This window comes from Aulonocara stuartgranti (assembly GCF_965226115.1).
Source record: "Aulonocara stuartgranti genome assembly, chromosome: 17".
NCBI classification, from domain to species: Eukaryota; Metazoa; Chordata; class Actinopteri; order Cichliformes; family Cichlidae; genus Aulonocara; species Aulonocara stuartgranti.
In genome coordinates, this window is record NC_138953.1 from 20,056,995 (window position 1) to 20,076,274 (window position 19,280).

At 39.5% G+C, this 19,280-nt stretch overlaps 1 protein-coding gene across 1 annotated transcript; it reads right to left on the reverse strand.

Moving 5' to 3' along the window:
• Nucleotides 1–8,637: 8,637 nt before the first annotated feature.
• Nucleotides 8,638–19,263, reverse strand: LOC309692896 (tetraspanin-8-like). The gene is made up of 9 exons (XM_082511756.1): nt 19,089–19,263; nt 17,680–17,736; nt 15,444–15,563; nt 15,232–15,306; nt 14,593–14,688; nt 13,835–13,954; nt 12,669–12,701; nt 12,487–12,570; nt 8,638–11,567 (listed from the first exon to the last, which is right to left on the reverse strand). The coding sequence occupies exons 1-9, from the start codon at nt 19,146–19,148 to the stop codon at nt 11,481–11,483; spliced, it is 732 nt and encodes a 243-aa protein (XP_082367882.1). The 5' UTR covers nt 19,149–19,263; the 3' UTR covers nt 8,638–11,480.
• Nucleotides 19,264–19,280: the final 17 nt, after the last annotated feature.

Genomic DNA, 19,280 nt, shown 5'->3' on the forward strand with positions numbered 1-19,280 from the left:
TAAGTTGAAAAAAGATCTTACTGTTTGGGTGATTAAAGCAAATGTTCTCAGAATATATCACAATGATCATATGTTCTGCAACAATGATTAAGTGGAATGAAAATATGTGCAAATACAATGAAATCATGACATCAGATTTGAAAGAATGACTAGTGGTGTTACAAATGTGATCAAATGTGAGTTTTGTACTGAGAGATTTGAAAATGTACACTTTAGTTATGAAAATAGTACCAAACCAATTAAAAAAAACTGTAGCTTTAAGGTGACGCAGGTCGGAGGTAAACCATGGAGCTGAACGGGAAAATGAGACAGTTCGATGTTTAAGGGGAGCAAATATGTTAAGAAGGCTATGAAGGTTGACATTATAATGACAAACGAGTTCATGAGGGGTTGAGGAGCAGTGGATAGATGGAAGGTCATGGGCGGCAGATGAAAAAACAGCTGGGTTGATATTACTAATTTTCCTAAAAGTGATATTACGAGAGATACAGGTTTTGGAAGCGGTTATGTTTGCATCAAAAGAAATAAACATATGATCAGACTGGGGAAACAATGTGGCTTTACAATGGGTGGGGGTAATGCCAGAACAACAGACCAAATCCAGGATATGACTTTTGGAATGGGTAGGAAATTTTATGTACTGTAGAAGCCCAAAACTTTCCAGGCAGGAGGTAAAATCTCTGGAAAGACAGATTTTATTATTGTCCATATGAATATTGAAGTCACCAGCAATGATCAGATTTGGAGAAAGTACAGAAAAATGAGTGAGAAGAGCAGAAAATTCATTTAAAAACTCCTTGTTTGGCTTAGGTGGCCGATAAACAGTACATATGATGATGGGGGTAGATCCAGGGAGCTGTAGTGCAGTGTATTCAATAGAGGTGGCAACTCTACTAACTAACCTTATGAATAAAATAAGGTTCACTATCAGTAGGGTCATAGCACCCACCCAGCTGTATAGAAACTAGGGCTAGGTATCGTCACTGATTTCCAGAATCGGTTAGATTCCAATTCGATTCAAGTTGAATCGAGGAAATTTGGCCTCAGACAGTCAGAAATATTACAATTCTAAACACTTATCAGTACATTTCCATATTTTTATATCTATGAAAAAACAGCTGACACTTGTGAGGTGTCAGCTGGTGTAAGGTGTAAGCATCACAGCAGATGGCTTTGTGTCAAAGTAACTGAACATAAAACACAGAAAAAGATGAAGAAGATTTTCCTGGTCTGGCTTTTTATAGCACATGAGCTTAAAAATATTGTGCAGTAGAACAAAAAAGAAAGAAAACCATACAGTATGAACATTAGTTGCTGCTGCTGAAGTGAAGCAGAGTAAAATTACAGAGGTTTTATTAGAGACACCGCTAAGCGTTTTGCAATTTTGCATATTTATAAAAATTTACATTTGTTCAGTATTGAATAATAGAAATGAGGCTTTCAAGTCGGAAGCAAGTAAAAAAAAAAAAAAGGCAGCCGACAGCGCTGTAAACAACGGTAGACTAAACCGAGATTTTTGGATGGGAAACTGTTTATGAAGTACACTGAGAGAGAGAGAGCTGTACATGAAGCATGATTTTACCGTGGTGGAAGCAAAACAGCAAAAGTCAGAGGGAATTCATGACGATGTTTATGTGAAGCAAAAAGTATGGATCTTCATTTGCTGCTGGTTCAGTCAATATTGTTTGGAGAGAGATAAAACCTGCAGATTCTAGAATCGATTTTGGTCGATAAATCGATAATCAAAACCCACCCCTAAAATTCCGTCATGCTAGCTAGTACGCAGTACAAGTTATTTTAACTGACTGTAAAAAGTCAGAACAACAAAAATAAACTACACCTAAACTTGGTTTATATCTGACCCAGAGAGAATGCAGGTGATAACTTCTTAACTGAAGTTCAGTTCACCTGATAGTAGAATTAGTTTTTAATTTTTAATTTCAGGATCACAAAAGAGAACAGAGTTAAACAGCATCACCTGCTTTTGAGCTACAATACAAATGAAAAAGATGCTAAATGCAGTAGTAGTAGTAATAGACTTGGGGTACCACTTTATTATACAGCCCATGACTAAGGGGGTAACTCCCCTGTGATTTAATGGAATTTCAGTTCATTTTATTTGAAATTATGTATTTACAAAAAAAACCCTTAAAGACATGTACACTATAATTATTTATTTTTCTCCTCTAAAAATGTATTTGTCACCAGATCCTCTTGTGCTGCCTGTCTTTTTCCCCTTATGGAATTATTTGCTTAAATTGTGTTTTATGTTGCGTGCCATGACATAAAGATAATTCAATTTCACAGGCCCAAGAGGATTACTTGCACATAAAATCTAAAACCCACGCACATAGAACTCAGTTTGAGGGATGAGGGAAGTGGAAATACCTGGGGAGACACAGTTGACACAAATGAACATGACGGGGTAAGTAGAAGAAAATACATTGAACATGGAAACACTAGACTCTAAAAAATAAAACAGAAAACATGGAGAGATGTAGACATGACTCCCAAGCTTGACAACGTGGACATAACACAGACATGAAACACATGACAGACTGGACAGGAAACATGACACATAACCAAGGGGACATAGATGAAACAAAAACCAGAATAAAACTCAACTAAATCCTAACTAATAATAACACAATAACACAAGTTAGTATCATCAACTTAATATAAGAAAATCAAAAATACAAAATAATCTCGAAACATTGGGTCACAGATCAAGCCCCTGACATTGTTGATCTCCCGCTCGCTTCTACCGTCACTTGTGAACAAGACCCCTAGGTACTTAAATTCCTTCACTTGGGACAGGAACTCATCCCTGACCCGGAGCAGGCACTCCTCCCTTTTCCGGCTGAGGGCCACGTGAAGTGATATAATATGATATACAACTATCACTGAAGCAGCAAACTTTGTAAAGAAAAAAAAACTGTTAAAAAAACCCCAACACTTCTCATTCTCTGAAACATTTGGCCACAGCTGTAGATTACACTGTCAGTGCTTGTTCACTCTTGTCAATAATTCTAAATTCTCTTTGTGCAGTTATAGTAGGTAAACAATATCTAATAATCTATCTAAATGACTGCTTTGTCTTTGAAAAGGTGAAAGAGCCTGAGGCCGGTGACAGTCCAGTTACACTCCAGTTCCACTCCAAGTACATCCTTACGGTGGCTCACAGGACAAGGCCATGTTCCTGTCCTGCCAGAAGAAAAGAGAAACTTCAGAGTCTTCTTGCAGTCCAACCAAATATTCTGTATGGCAGCTGAATTGTCACCTCCGCATGCAGTCAAGTTACCAAACATAGTTCTATTAATCTGCGCTCGATTACTCTGGAACCGAAACAGGATGTAAGTCCCAAAAAACTGAATATTGGAACTGAAACTAAATTGTAGAACAGAAACTGAATGGTGAGAAGTGAAAATGCAATTATATCTTTGCAGGTGGTCTCCTCTCTACAGGAGCTCACTCTGCAGGTGGGGGAGAGATATAGGAGAGGTGGAGAATGAACTCAACCTGGGTGTGTATTGTCTTGTGTAGTTTGGGAGATGAATGGATGATGGGATGGGTGCAGTTTTCTCTGGGGTGGAGTCGGGTGGGCTGCCCCGGACTCTGTTGGGCTGGGCGGTGCTGCTGCTGCGGGCCCCGGTCCGGAGGGGCGTGGGCCCCCTTGCCCTGGCGGGTTCCAGAGAGTGGGGGTGCCTTCTGCGGTCAGCGGGGGAGCTGGCCCCAGGGAGGGGCCGCTTGCCCCTCCCTTTCTTCCCTCCCCATCCTCAGCTGCCTCCCTATTCCCGCTCTACCACACCCACCCACACACGCAGGGCTTGGGGTGCAGGTATGTCACCAGGGTGCAGGGGAGGCACTCCCCCTCTGTCCCCTTCTGGCCGCCTGTGCCTCAATTTTATTCTGCAACCCTAGACATCCACATTACTCACACTCTCACATAACACATACATATAGGGCCTTGGGGGTGGGCACGTTTACAGCATCCAGAGGATGGTCGGTGTATTCCAACCCACCTCTGGCGCCGGTGCCCTACCCTCAATTTTAAATGCATATAGACACTAAGGGTTTTCGGGAGGAGCCGGGCTGCTCTCTGAGAGGAAGCAGGAACCATGCTCTGCTGTGTTTTAAATGCACTTTAGAACAGCACACAGCAACACTACATATGAGTGGGCGTAGGGAGGTTTGGGGTCTTCACTCACCCCGGTTCTGTTAGCCGTCAGATTGGGGTCTGGGATGCGGGGCCTCCCTGCTACTGCAGATAAGGAGGTGGTCCGCTTGCCTCCACCCCAGAGAGAAGGGTTACATCTCCTGGGTCTAGGTGCGGCTTGCCCCTCTGGGGGCGGGGGTACCTGGACCTGGGATAAAGAGTATGTTTGGGGAGTGTGACTGTCTGCGCAGTGTCTATTTGTGTCTGTCTACACGTTGGGTGAGTGCCGAGTATTTGGTTGTGCATATGGGGTGGGAATGCACGTTTGTGTCCGCGTGCGCCTGTTCGTCTGTGTCTATATGTCAGGTTGGGTCTTAGACTCAACCTCTCTGGGTACATCTCAGGCCCTCCAAAGTACGGAGGCCTATCTCCCCTCACCACACTCCCTGCCGGTGGCTGATGCCCTCAGACGTTGGTGTGTTGGTGGTCCTTGTCGACTGGGGCTGGGCGCTCATGTATGTACCGGCTCACTCCTGGTGGACGATTGGCGGGGCCTGGCGCCTGTGGACCGGCAGAGCCCACGGGCACGCCACTGCAACCCCCTCTGGCCTCTTCTCCGTAGCTGCTGGGTGACCTCTCGTTTGGGGCTCTACTCAGCTCTTCCCAGGAGGGTGACACGGTTCCCCCCCTTTTGGTGGTCCTCCTCGGGTCCTCGTACTCTGGGGCCTCTGGATGTCGGGGGCCTGGATCTCCTCCATACCTGCTTCATGCCCTGGGGGACGGGGCTATGGCTCCTCACACTCCCTAGCAGATCGTTACATGGAGAAACCTTTGGAATACAAGCATGCTGATCCACACAGGTATGCACACAGGTAGGGCTGCACGATTAATCGTTAGAAAATCACGATCTTGATTCATACTTATGTGCGATCTCATTTCCAAATGACGATTAAAAAAAAAAAAAAAAAAAGACGACGACGATTGTACCGCATTTTGATCCGGGACGTACTCTGCATGAAAACAAGCGCTCACTCTTCCTGCTCAACAAATAACAAGGGCGGAGCTTTATACCACGTGATACAGAAGCTGTGCTGTGCCATGTGATGCTAAAAGTAGCAGGGAAAAAACAACGGAGAGCACATCAGGGATGACGAGAAAGTCACAGGAGAAAATCCGTTCCGGTCAACCACCCAAACATCAATAACGGGAACCTTATACAGCGCTTCCCTAGACCCGTCGAACTCCCGCAGGCACAAAGAAATTACGGAGGCTATCACTTATTTCCTGACCAAAGATATGGCTCCCATCAACACTGTGCAAAACGAGGGATTTAGGAAAATGATCAATACCCTAGACAAACGCTACACAGTGCCGTCCAGCAACTATTTTTCTATTGTGGCACTACCTGCTCTATACACGCAGCGTCGAGCAACGGTGGAGACAGAATTTCAAGCAGTGCAACATTTTGCGGCAACAGAAAAACGTGAGACATTTCTTGTTTTTTATGTTTATTTATTGTTTTTATGTTCAGTCTCAACTGTTACGAAGTTGATGTGCAGTTAATAAGTGCAATAAATATTTATACTGGAAAAGAAAATCGTGATCTCAATTCTAAGCCAAAAAATCGTGATTCTCATTTTATGCAAAATCGTGCAGCCCTACACACAGGTGTACACACGGGTGTTCACAGACGCGGACTACACCTTTCTTGGCTGCTGCCTCAAAGCACATTGTGCGCTGTCTATCTTGCGTGCTGCACAATATCGTTTAATATTCAGTATCTACTGATAGTTAGTTTATTGTGATGGTGCTGTATTTATTATGTTGCTCTTTTTCTGTTTGCTTTCTCTTCTGTTTTTTTTTTCTCCATACAGGTGACCCAGGTGTTTTGTTTGTTTCTCTTTCTTTCTTCCCCACTTTCTCACCGTCTCTTCTTCCCTCTGGTTTTCTTTCTCTCCCTCTCTTTCTTTCATTCTTTCTCCCTGTCCTATCCCCCAGTCATGTCTGTCCCGTTGCAACCGAAAATAAAATAAATACATAATTATAATAAAGGTCAATCAAATGGACCAATATGGCAAGGCCATGATGATCCACGTGGTAAAATAAATCCGCTTGGCATCTTTCTTGGCCTTAAGACAACAATTCTGATGGCTAAAGATCCAAACGGGAAACAAACAAAAAAAAGAGAAAAAAAGAAAATGCAATTATTCGAGAGCTGCATTTTTAAAGGATAAAATAAAGTTTCAAAGCAAATGAATTCAGTTTCAGAATATAAAATTCAATTTCAATTAGGTGACGATTCATTTTCAAACCAACACATTAAATTTCAAATTAGGATAATTTGGGATAATTCGAATTCAGTTTTAAAAAGCATTTATTCAAGTTACAATTCAGATTCAATCTGAGCACTTCAAATTTTAATTTAACTTATTCAAATTCAGTTTTTGATGGCACAAAGTTCTGCCCATATGGAGCAACTTCCAGGTACCCACCCAGGGACTCCAAGAAGGCTAAGTACTCTGAACCACCACTCAGCGCATAAGTGCAGATGACAGTCAGGACCCGTTCCCCGACCCAAAGGTGCAGGGAACAAACCCACTTGTCCACTGGGAGAAATCCCAACATACAGGCAATAAGCCGAGAGGATACTAGGATACCCACCCCAGCCCTCCGCCTCTCACCAGGGGCAACTCCAGACTGAGACAGAGTCCAGCCCCTCTACAGGAGACTGGTTCCAGAGCCCAAGCCGGTACCTCTCAACCTCACGCACTAACTCGTGCTCCTTACCCACCAGAGAGGTGACATTCCATGTACCAATTGCCAGTCTCAGTAGCCAGGGATCAGTCCGCCAGGGCCTCTGCTCCTGGCTGCCGCCTGGCTCACAATGCACCCAACCCCTACAATGCCTCCTGCGGGTGGTGGGCCTGCAGTTACAAACAGTATCCCTCGTTCCTGATTTTTAGTTCCAAGCACTTCTTATAATGACTTATTACTGGTGAAATTTTGGATATATTAGCTCTTTATAGAGTGAAATTGCAGGGGAGAACATATTCTATAAGCCTTTAATATTTAATAATATTTTAAGCTGTAAAAAAAAAAAAACCCATACCTTTTCTTTTTGGTATATGACCAAAAATAAACTTTTGTGAAGAAGAAAAAGTGATAAAGAAATATTCCCTTCAAAATGTATCTTTCCACATGCCAAGAATTTGTCTTGGCTAAATGATTTAATCAAGTAATAGTGAAGCAGTAGTGGCAGAGAGGGTGGCATCAAGTGATGATGGACCAGAAGTGGCTGTAGGAACTAACTGCGGGAGGGCTGTGGCTGGTTATGGGCCTTCAGGTTGAGGTGACATAAATGAAGATGATAGTGCACCAGACGTTTTTTTTTAAACACCAGTGTAGCTTTACATGGCCGATGTTTACTTTTGAAATTATAACCCCCTTGGAACCTTGAAGGTTGGTGCTTTGGTCCTGGATAGCTGTTATAACGCATGAGCCTAAATAATTGGCTTCCAGCTTTCCTCCTTTCCTCTGCTGATTACTTATATTGGCTCTTAAAACCCTGTCACTGACTTTGAAGTCAGCATTTGTTGTTGTCCTTTTTATTTTGTTCTTTGTCTTTTCCACTGCTTTGCTAACATGCTCTTTCACTAGTTCCAAAAGCTGTTTGTTTTGTAAAGTCCTGTTACAACTCTTCCTGCTCACATATGCTTTTGTCAGCCTGTGAAGCAAAAGGGAATTTTTGCCTTGAATCAGAAATCAATCGGTGTCATGAATATTGCCATGATTTCTAGATCGGGGAAAGCAAACAACCTCTGGCTAAGCAGCAGGCACAACACAAAATAGGTAACTTGTCAGTCCAGGACTCTGCAGTCTATTTACACCTACAGGCCAGTCAATGGACACTCTTTCAATGATGAGGATGTACACAGCCTGGACTGGGAGGAAAGCTGATTTGAGCAGAGAGTCAAGGAGGTCATTTGTGTGAAAAGGGAAAAACATCTCTGAAACAAGAAGGGAGCCTAAGGGTATGCTGTGATTGCAGTCATTCCTCAACTCTCTGTGAATATACTTATACTTTACTATACTATACTATATTATATACTATGCTTATTCGTAATTTATGTCATATTTCTGCTATTAATTGCTTGTTATGGATTTTTTTTTTCATGAAGGCCGTGCCCTAGTGCCCTCTATTGACGAGTCACCAGCAGTGCCTAAACCTAAAGCTCACTGAAATTCTTAGGCTTGCACTATTTATCCATGTTAACCAAACACCATATTCAATTTACAGAGCCAACCTTGTATTTCCTTAGGCTACAAACTCATCAAAACAACAAGCATACAATAGTAAACCATAAGCCAGAGAGAGATGGTATATTGCTCAGTGTTATTTACTTCCTGTCTGAAACATTTCCAGGGTGATATGATTACTGCCAGAGGTGAGGAAATACATTATAAAAGAAGAGAGTGAGGCATTGTGTGTTTTCAGTCTCTAGTTTATTTATTAATGATATTAAAGCAGAACATATAGCAATCCTGTAACAATATATCTTTAACTTTAATACATTGGTAGCACTTTCTATTACAGCTCTGTAATAAAGTGGTGACAGAAGGGTAACAAGGGAGAAACAAGAGTATAATAATGTGGTAATTTTTTAGTTGCTACCATGCAATTACCAAAGTAATATAAGTAATATACAAGTAATATCATGGCAGCAACAGTAGTTACAGTTGAGTAATATTACCCTGAAATTTATGTAATAGAATAATAAGAGCCCCAAAACGGGGGGGGGGGTAATAATATGGAAATGCAGCTCTGTAATAAAATGGTAATAGCAGGATAACAAAGACAAAACAGGACTGGAATAATGTGGTAATTTCTAAATTATTACCACTCAATTACCTCTGGGGCAGTTTCTGTATAATGAGCAGGAAACAGAGCTGCAAAATGCAAAACTGTCTGTTAGAAAGTGCTGCCAATACATTTTCTTTTTTCCATTTTAATGACAGATGAGTTTTCTGTCAGTGGATGATCTATTTTTCTGTTTGTCACTTAGCTTTTATCACCATACATGACATTATGATAAGTAATTTTTTAGTCATTTTCTAGTACACATACGCTCCAGTTACACAAGTGTACCTTAAATGGACAAATCTGATTTTACAATTCAACCGTAGAACAACCACAGAAAGACAGTTTTCACCTTAACCCTTTACAGCCGATCGGAGCGGGCACGCTCTGTTTTGCGTAACTATTTTTAAATCCCGGTAGCTCTGCAACCAAGTAAGCTAGCGCAATAATTTTTTTTGCATATGAAACTGGAGGAGTTGTACTTACATCTTATGCCATCAGCTTGTCCTAGGTCACAGTTTCCTTCCACATATAGCTTTGCAAAAACTGCATAAAAATCACTTGCAGCAACAAAAACATGATATTCCAGAAACACGCTTCGCCGATCCATCAGCTGTTTGTAACACTTCCTACGTCCATCAGCGCGAACTATCACATGACCGCATGACCTGCCCGAAACCGGAAGTGACGTCATTTTGCGGAAATGTAGTTTTTTACGATAGGGGCCTTATGAGCTTGTGTTTTACTTGTTATGTGTTTTAAAAAGTTATGTTTGACTTTATGACTTTCTGTGTCATTTCTGGGATGCTTAAGACTCATATTGCACTGCTGGAAATAGTTTATTTTGATGCATATGCTGTTATTTTGCAAATTTGCACTATAATATTTATTTTCGTTTTTCCTGCAGTATATAAAAATTGGTGTATTTCAAAAATAAAACTATGAAGACACTCAAAATAAATTTCCTGTGGTGGGAAACTAGTTTGTGTAACTTTTTTGTATTTACAGTTTTGAGGGATAAGCCTCTTAAATTTCTCTAACTAGAAATATATGTTAAAAAAACAAAAACGATTTTCAATTTTTTTTTTAGTTTATTGCACTTTTTTGCAATTTATGTAATTACTATGCACCTAATGCAGACATATTATTAAAGTTTGGGCTATAATGGTTGTATTGATGTATAGCAACTTGAAATGCTCCCAAAAATGGCTCCACAGCATGTAAAAATATAATATAAGCTCTGGCGAACTTGGTTCTATGGTAGGTCTTAAAGGGTTAAACTATGATGACTCAAGTGCTTCCCACATACAAAACAACAACAACACAGTTTTAAAATTTATATGAATTCATTGTTTTATATTTCTTATGGGGTGATCGTGGCTGAAGAGTTGGCAGTTCGTCTTGTAATCGTAAGGTTGCTGGTTTGAGCCCCAGCTCCGACAGTCTCAGTCGTATTGTCCTTGGGCAAGACATTTCACCCGTTGCCTCCTGGTGGTGGTCAGAGGGCGCGGTGGTGCCCGGCAGCCTCGCCTCTGTCAGTGCGCCCCAGGGCAGCTGTGGCTACAATGTAGCTTGCCATCACCAGTGGGTGGATGACTGAATGTAGTGTAAAGCACTTTGGGGTCCTTAGGGACTAAGTAAAACGCTATACAAATACAGGCCATTTACTATTTTATCATTTACTTTACAAACACAGGCAGGTGACAGCTTAAGTGCCATTCTGACTTGGTCATTTTAACCCAAAGAGGTTTTGACTTCAATTTGAATGTAATAATAATTTAGATTATTGACCCTATCTCAGAAACAGAAGGAATCAGTCTTTCACTTCTCATATTTACTTATTTGTTCTTAACCAGGGGACAAATCAGTGCATGTTTAAATGTAATCCAAAAAAAATCAGTTCAAGCTAAACAACTCTTTAACCTCTTCAGTGAATGTCATACATAAGGACAAAACAGCCAAACAATCCAAACAATTTCAACTACACAGTTGGATGTTTGTTTTTGATTTTTGTTTTGATCTAGTGAAGTTTAGTTGGAGTTTTCATTGTTTTTAATGCAACCAGAAAAAATTTCCTATTCTCAACAACTTCAGCCTCCACGGTTTATCAAAGTCAGATTTAGAGGTTCAACTTCTTTTCATTAAAAGGTCTCTACATAAGATGTGTAGAATACTGCATACCATCACATAACACATAAGAGACATAAGGCTTTAAAAAATGTTTTGCTTTCTAAGCTATGCTTTGTACATTGGAAAGCTGGACAGAAAGGCAGCAGTTTCTGTCCTGAATAAAATCCTGCAGCATGCCACATTGCCATTTGTTTGCTCTCTCTCAAGGCAAACATTAGTTTTTTTTCATAAATCAAAGTAAAAAAAAAAGAGGTGATGTCCTGACCAGAGAGTTCTCTTGTGGTCACCTAATGCAATGGTTGATGATCAGAGGACATAGCTGCATGGTGGTTCTCTTCAGTAGCCTTTCATGGCAATGCCTCCTCCAGTGTCATTACGTTGGACCTGATGGATCATGAAGATGGTAATAAGCAGGCCCAGTAGCTATAAAGACAGGTAGATGAACAGGGGGTTAGTTCACAAAAAAGGTAGGCGATAATATTAAAAAACTACAGTTCAACAGCACTGGTGGTGAAGCCCGCTGAGGATGACAATGATGTAAATGCTGCAGCTCCAACACGGCAATTACTAGCTTTTACTCAGAAGCTGAAGAGGAATTACCAGCTTTGTTGCTAATAAAGCGGTCAACGTGCTACCTGTATTTATGTGCTACACAATGATGTATAGTCGACACACTTGAGAAGGATTCATGTCTCAGTGCTTGACAGTGGTGTGGCTCAACAAAAAAACAGACCTTTAAAAGCAAAAGGATAAAGAAAATATCATTCCTCTCAGTTTAAATATTTTAAATGTTTTGTTTTTTATTGTAAATAAAACATGGGTTTATCACATCTGAAAATCAAATTTAAAAAGCAAATTAACATGGGAACTTGGAATGTAGTTTTGTGGGTCAACATGCAAATAACTCACGTATACTATTGCGCCCATAGTTGTGTTAATCATAAAGAATTATTACCAGCAAATATCCACTGGAAATGCAGTCATGACCGAAGGTTTTGGCAGTTGAACTGTCTGTTTTTCTTGGGCTTTCCCTTTTCAGTTTTTATTTTTATTTTTTCACATTTCTTTGATAGAGTGAAGCTAAGCCTTGAAGGTACAGTAACAACATTACTAAGGAATGAACACTAATAACATTAAACAGTATTTAGCAACAAAAATGTAATCATGTATGCAAATAAGCTAAGATTCTAGCAAATGTCTGAAAAAGCATCTTAGAAATGCTACTAAGAGTTTTAATTTCCAAGATTTTTTTAAAATAAAATAAGATCTTAAAGAACAATGGAGTCACAGTGATATACAGTGATAACCTGTGACAATAAATGAAAACAACAGTGAAGCTTACTGCTGTCACTGCAAATCCAAAGAAGAAGCCCAAAGCGATCTTGAAGAAAATGTCTACCACCGAAAACATGACGTCACCGCAGGACTGCAGAAGAGAATGGAAGATAGTTATTACATGGAAATCTATCAGAATGGCAGACTGTAGTGTTTGGATTAGCTGATAGGGGTTGGGGGATTAAATACCTGTGCAAAGACTTGCTGTGGGCCTCTGGTTCCCTGTAAGAAAACAAGAGGATATTGTGTATTCAAATAGAAACAGTTCATTATTAACTTTCAGATACATGTTATAAAATATAAATTACTGTAGGGCAAAACACAGTTACATTTGTCAATGTGGAATGGATGGCTGCAAAATTACTCAACTTGTAATTTCAAAGTGACAATCTGACACTAATTTCACGCAAAAAGCTTCTTTAGCCAGGAGGTGTATATTATGTCAGAGCCAGGCACAACTCTTAATTGCTCAAGACTTTGGGTGTCTGCCACGGTGATAGTTACTGGATCCTGTTCAGGGAGGTTGCTGTGGTCTGCTCTTAGTCCCACTAGCCACTGAGCATTGTTGTAATGTGTTGTCTCCTTCTTCCATATGCTCTTCCAGTATTGCTCTGTTTCTAGCCTTGGTGGTGCTGTTCTCACATTGTTCCCCTGCCACACGCCTTAGATGGTTCTGTGGAGAACAGCTGGTTAATTCTCCTGCCTTGCATCTCTCTTGTATACCTCCTCAAGTGGCTGGCCAAGGCTGTGAGTCTTTGTTTGTCAGTTTTCTAGGCATCAGGTATGGACAGTACTTGTTAGGCACCTTCTTCATCACAGCTTTCTGCAGCTCAGATATTTTGCTAACTCCCTTCTATGCTACCTTGATCTTGGCCTCTTGTCTCCTTCTCGATGGAGGGTACTGCTCCTTGTGGCTGTTCATCTTGTAGCCAGGGAGCTCAGTGATCACTGCTGCCAGAGAGTAGATCGATTGGTTTTGGTTATGGTCACAGTAGGGATTGCCCACAGTGCTGTATTCACATATTTTGTTGTTCAGAGGGTATTTCACATAGCCTTGGTAATCGACCCGGTGAGCTGTTCTCGCCTTCAATGTAGCAGTTGTTCTTCTTGCTTGGTACCCAATCCAGAGGGTGGAGATGATGATATCTCCCCCCTGACCTAATTTTCTGGCTTCCCCTTGCCGTAGCATTTGCAGTGTACCTTGTCAATCTCTAGTTGTGATGGTAGTTTCTTCTTCTGGATGTTGGAAAACTAAGCTACTAGTTGTTTCACCATTAGTGTAGATAGCAGAATTAGTCATTTCCTGATATTCTTTGTTTTTTTCTTAAAATCCAGTTTTATTTTACAAAACTAACCTGAGGTCTGGTTTTGCATGAGGAATATCCTCCATATCCCAGATTTGAAGGACTGCATTCACAGGAATTGGGAATTTCCTCACCCCAGTCGTTAGCGCTCACTATTCCACAGCATTTCATCTGTTAACACATAAGAGAATGACTTCAAATAATTGAAAATACTTAATGAAGTTCTGCACTAATGTAAATGTGTCAATAAAGTAACTATAATGTAATTATTAAAAAACAATTCAGTCGAAAAATAATTAATAAAAGGTTTTCTGTGTAAGGTGGAGTCAAAAAGTTACTTGACACCAAGCATAAAAAGAAAAAAATATTATCTGACTAAAATTTCAGTTCAGTCCAGTTCATTTTTATTTCAAACGTGTATATTTGCCATCATTTTGTCATATCATTCCATTCTTTTGTTTGAAAAGGAATAGACAGAAGTATACACTTATTTGGCCCTACCCCCACAAATTTTACATCTCATTCATTTAGTTTTCTTTTAGTCTCAAATTAAACAAATTTGGTTGATCTCCCCTATCAGGGTTGGTCCTTGATCACTTCTGAGCCCTTCCAGTACCACTGCTATTCAGATCACTACCTGCAAGTCCTGTATTGACTACTTGTACAAGTAAATTTGGGATTTCACCACACTTGAGCAGACATTGGACATGACCCTCTGTATCCTCGCTATTCTGGCTATATTGGCTATATTGGCTATTCTGTTCTATTTGATTCTACTGTCATCAGGTTAATAGTACAAAGAACATTACAGATTGCTGTAAGGCTTCAAGCATATCTCTCAAGGATGGTTCTTTCATGTAGGGCTCTGCTAGTTCACTAGAGGTACTGTAGAAGATAGTCTTTGTCTGCAAAGAAAAAAAGAATATATTTAGTATCACGGTAAACAGATGAGAAGCTATATTATCAACAAGACAGACAGAGAAGGACAAAAATCTCAAATATGCAATGAATGAATACCCAAAAACAAGAATAATTAAAGTAGAAAAGAAAACAAATTCTATTTCTAAAATTATTTACTGGCTTCTTTTAATTCACTGATGAATTTCCCACAAGAAACATTACTAATATTTTCCATACTATCCATTAGGTCCTATGGTCATGTCCAATTAGGACAATTCATTAATACAGGCAATTGTTAATGTGTGTGATAGTGTTATTAAGGTGGAAAGAAAAAAAGGAATAAATAATTAAAACTATGTTGCTGAGAGAAAGGCAAGGGTTTTTTTATTTTTATTTCAGACACAGACAGAAAAGGAAGGCCACTAGATAACAGTAGTAACTGTAACAGAAACACAGATGTAAAGTAATACAAAGAAAGAGAGAAAATGTGATGAAAAAAACTTGCATCAAGAAAAATTATTGGACAGGCAGAGAGGAGAAGAGATCACCTGGTTTCTTTGGACCGCTACAACGATGCCAAAAATCATCATGATGATCATTCCAATGCCCATAAATCCTGCAAACTGTACATGAAGGAATGTTAAGAACATTAAAAGAATCATCACTTTGTTTTTGTTTTGTTCATTGTGAAATTAAAAGCAACAAAAAATAAACAGGTATCACATCATTATCTTGTTTGATGCAGGGGTCCTGTACTTACTATTTTGAGGACGAGGGCTTTCTCAGAGCAGGCAGCGTAGATTCCCAGGGAGGAGACACCAAGGACACCAATGGCAAAAACCCATGACCAGCCCAAGCCTGGCATACCAAATGCTGACAACTGCTCGAGAAAGAACAGGAAACAACACAAACATTGCATTGATCCTTACTTCTTGGAATAAGCAAAAGCAAACACAGTTATCAGTAACATGCTAGACATGAATCTCTGGTTCACATCAGATTGAGTCTAATATCTGTGCCATCTAGCCATGCTACCATAGATCATAAGGCAAGCATTTCAAAACCTAAACCAGGCCATGCCAGGACCATCCAGTAAGTCACATTCAGTGAAGAGGCCATCCACTGTAGTACCTTCTCGGGTTAGAATAAATTTGCAGTTGTTAGGCTTAACTAGCACAACATCAAATTTACTGAAGTTTTAGTAAAGAACAGGTCGAATCAGACAGTGTTAACAGACATTTATAAAACTGTAAAGTTGTAGTCACAGTCTTCGTTCTGTGAAGCAAAGACAGCAGTGTGTGGATTAGTCATTTTTAAAATGACGTAAAATGTGAGGGTTGTCCACTGGGAGCGCTGTGGAACACACCAAAAGCAGATCAGCAGGCAAAGACATCAGTGGAGACATCCTCTCTGCTTTAAAGCCTCAAACTTTCCTTTCTGATTAAGATTATAATTATGGTGCATGAGGTGACCGTGAGCCATCTCTCAGTTATGCTGCTTTCCATAATGCACTGAGCACTTTTCTGCTGCTCCAGTCCTTCCAGCAGCAATGTGATTTCATTCTGCACATGGCAGTTTATAGAAAACTGTTTATGTAAAATATATAACTTAAAAATGGTTATTGATATTAAAACTACTCTTTTGTTACACAATAACAGAAAGTTGAAATACATTGTGTAGGGCAAAAACACAAACTGGTTCATACTGGAGCATATATATGGATATCAAATTTCAACTCATTAACAATGAACATCGTGGAGACTGTTATCCCCCAGATGACTGCCAGACTCACAGGCTACAGGATATGACTGTAAAACCTGGAAATGAACTGGAGAAAAAAGAGAAAAAAACTGTAGATAAACAAACAAAAAAACACTATTTCATTTAGTGACAACAATGAGCCAAAACATGTACTCCATTAAAAGCTCTGTGTTTCTGGTTTGACAATTTTGTCAGAGCCAAGCTGTAATTACTGTTACAGAGAAAATGAGTTGTGAGAGCGTTAACTTCCCCCAGGCAGCATCTGTTCTGTGTTAAGAGCAGAAATGAGAGCCTCCACTACATCTGGACAGCTGCCTGATTCTATATAAACACGCCGAGTCCTTCACGTCGGCTGAATCTAAACATTTCAAAATGAGTGTTTTCCATTTCACGTGCGTGCTTTTAGAGAATTATTGTATACACATCATGTCCTGACTAAATCTGGTTCGGGGCTCAATGCAAACCAGCTGCTTTTGTCTTTTGAGTGTTTGTTTCAAAGCATTACTGAACTCTGTTTTTATAGAACTCTTTCTTATCAGTACAGAACAAAGATCCAACCATAACCTGTCATGACTTTAAGAGTGGTTCATGATTAAGTCAACACAGATAAACACTTGATTATTGTATCACCTGATGAAGGCAAATTAAAAACACAACTTGCAGTGAGTGTTTACCGAAAATAGATACTAAGCAAGGGGGGAATTATTCTGGCTTAAAGCCAGACCTGATTTATTATTCCAGACTTTGACAGGAAGACGGCCACATGGTTTATGTAAGAACAGAAGAAAAAACATCTGGAGTGGGAGAGTTGTTTTTATGGTTGGGCTTTCATAGGTTAACCACAAGAGGAGTAGCTGTTCTCTATTACCTATGCTACGTTATGACAGTCAACGGCAGGGAGTTGAGAGTGGTATCAAAGCTGGACACATGAACTAATATCAGTGAAAACAGACTTATGATACTGATTAGTCCAAAAGTGTCTGTAGGCAGACTAAAGAAATTTAAATAGTGTGGTCCTTGTGATTTTAGTTCTTTGTTGAAGGGTGACATATAATCATGATATTTCCGCTTGGCTTTCTTTCTAAGCTCCGTATGTATGAGCCTAATAAAATCAACACGTTGAATAATCAAAGCATCACTGTGGAAATCCCAATTCCACTGAAGGTATTTTTGGCTAAAAAATATCATTCGCCTTTCTTTTATTCTGTGTCAACAGAGATGTAGTTGATGTTTACCTGCACAGCCATGGCAGTCGCCCTTACTGCCAAGTAAATCAGCACACATCCCAGGATCTGTGGAAACCGAATCACAGTGTTCAGTTTGTGTTTAACAAAATTAAAGCTCCAAGTATGGTGGACTAAGTGTGCTAAAAAAACATTTACAATAAAGGCTTTGAAAACAGTGCACTAAGACATAATTAATAATAAAAAGTGATTATCTTATTTTAAAACTGAAACTTGCATGGTTCAGCCAGGGAAAACCTGCCACATTTCAGCGCTTCAGCCATTTTACACCTTTAAAGCATGTCAGCCATTTTAGGTTACACAATCTCTCTTCCTGAGATGTGTAATCCTGCATGCAACCGTTAAGAGCTTTTGTCACTTCTACACTGCACAACCTGAGGGCGACAAAGCTAAAAACCTGATCAGAGACTTCCTCAGGCCTAGGCATGTTTCCTGGCTGGTGAAAACACCCAAGAAACATGGATCTGAAACTGTTCCAGACCCAGGCTATTATTATTCTAAAAGTAATTTAATATAAGATTTTTGTTTTATGTAATTTGATTTTAAAAACTGTTTTTTTCAAAACATTATTACAAGTAAATGTTTGTTTGTTTGCATGTTTTGTGTAAATGGATGGAAATAAAATCAATAAGTATGAATAAAAAGAAAAACCTCTGTGTTAAAAATTGAAAATTAATTATCTTTTAAACCACATTTCTCATTTTATTCTGTTTGACTGCACAAGCTCATTGTTTTTTTGTATTTTTTAAAATCATTTTTAGTTCTCTTACTACAAAGACGTTAAAAGGCTAATCAAAGCAAAAACAGCTTCTTCAAACTCCACCTTGTTTTCCCCCACCCTGCCTTTTTTCCATTAGGGTAAGCTAAAAAAATAATTAACAAAGGAGAGGAGAAGCTGCTCGGTGGTTGGCTGGTGGAGTGAAATATGACCCTGTTTTCTTCTGCTTTGTGTGTGGGGGGGGGGGGGCTTTTTACTGGAAATTACTGAGCTGAGCAGTTAACCACATTTGTATTTGATTGCTGTTTTGGAAAAATATTTTGAACATTGAAGCATGTCTTCATTAATATGATCAAATTTGATGATCATATTTTGTTTTTGTTTTTTTTAGTATAGTACAACAATTTTAGTTAAAGCTGAAGGTATTTTTTCCTAGTTCATCCTTTTTTTTAGCATGTAGGAGTAGGAGCTATTCACAGCAACTTCATGGCTTTACTTTGTTTGTTTTTGTTTTTTACAAAGTTTTTTCTTGTTATTTTAGTTATATTTACATATTTGAAATAAACTCTATTCTGTTCTACTCTATAACATAACGTACGTAAAATCGTCCTGGAAAACTGAACAAAACACAAAAATATTTTTTAAAGTTTAAAATTAAATTAGAAAGAACGTTTTGACTTACCATAAACAGCACATTGAAGAAAATAAAAATGCACTTGATGCATCCATTAATTTTCCCCATTTTCACTTTTTAGAGAGTGTCTCACAGGAGGTGAAGCAGTGAGGTTGTAGCTCAGAATGTAATGATGTACAGGTTTGCGTGCTCTGATAAACTCCGCAGACAGAGAATGTAAGGGGAAGTAACACACAAAGA

Excerpts from the sequence above, each read along its gene's own strand:
- LOC309692896 (XM_082511756.1), bottom strand. The coding sequence starts at position 19,148 with ATGGGGAAAATTAATGGATGCATCAAGTGCATTTTTATTTTCTTCAAT. Across the intron at positions 13,955-14,592 it reads TTGAAGCCTTACAGCAATCT|ATGAAATGCTGTGGAATAGT; the intron begins GTAATGTTCTTT and ends ATGTGTTAACAG. Across the intron at positions 11,568-12,486 it reads TTGGATTTGCAGTGACAGCA|CTACTGGGCCTGCTTATTAC; the intron begins GTAAGCTTCACT and ends CTGTCTTTATAG.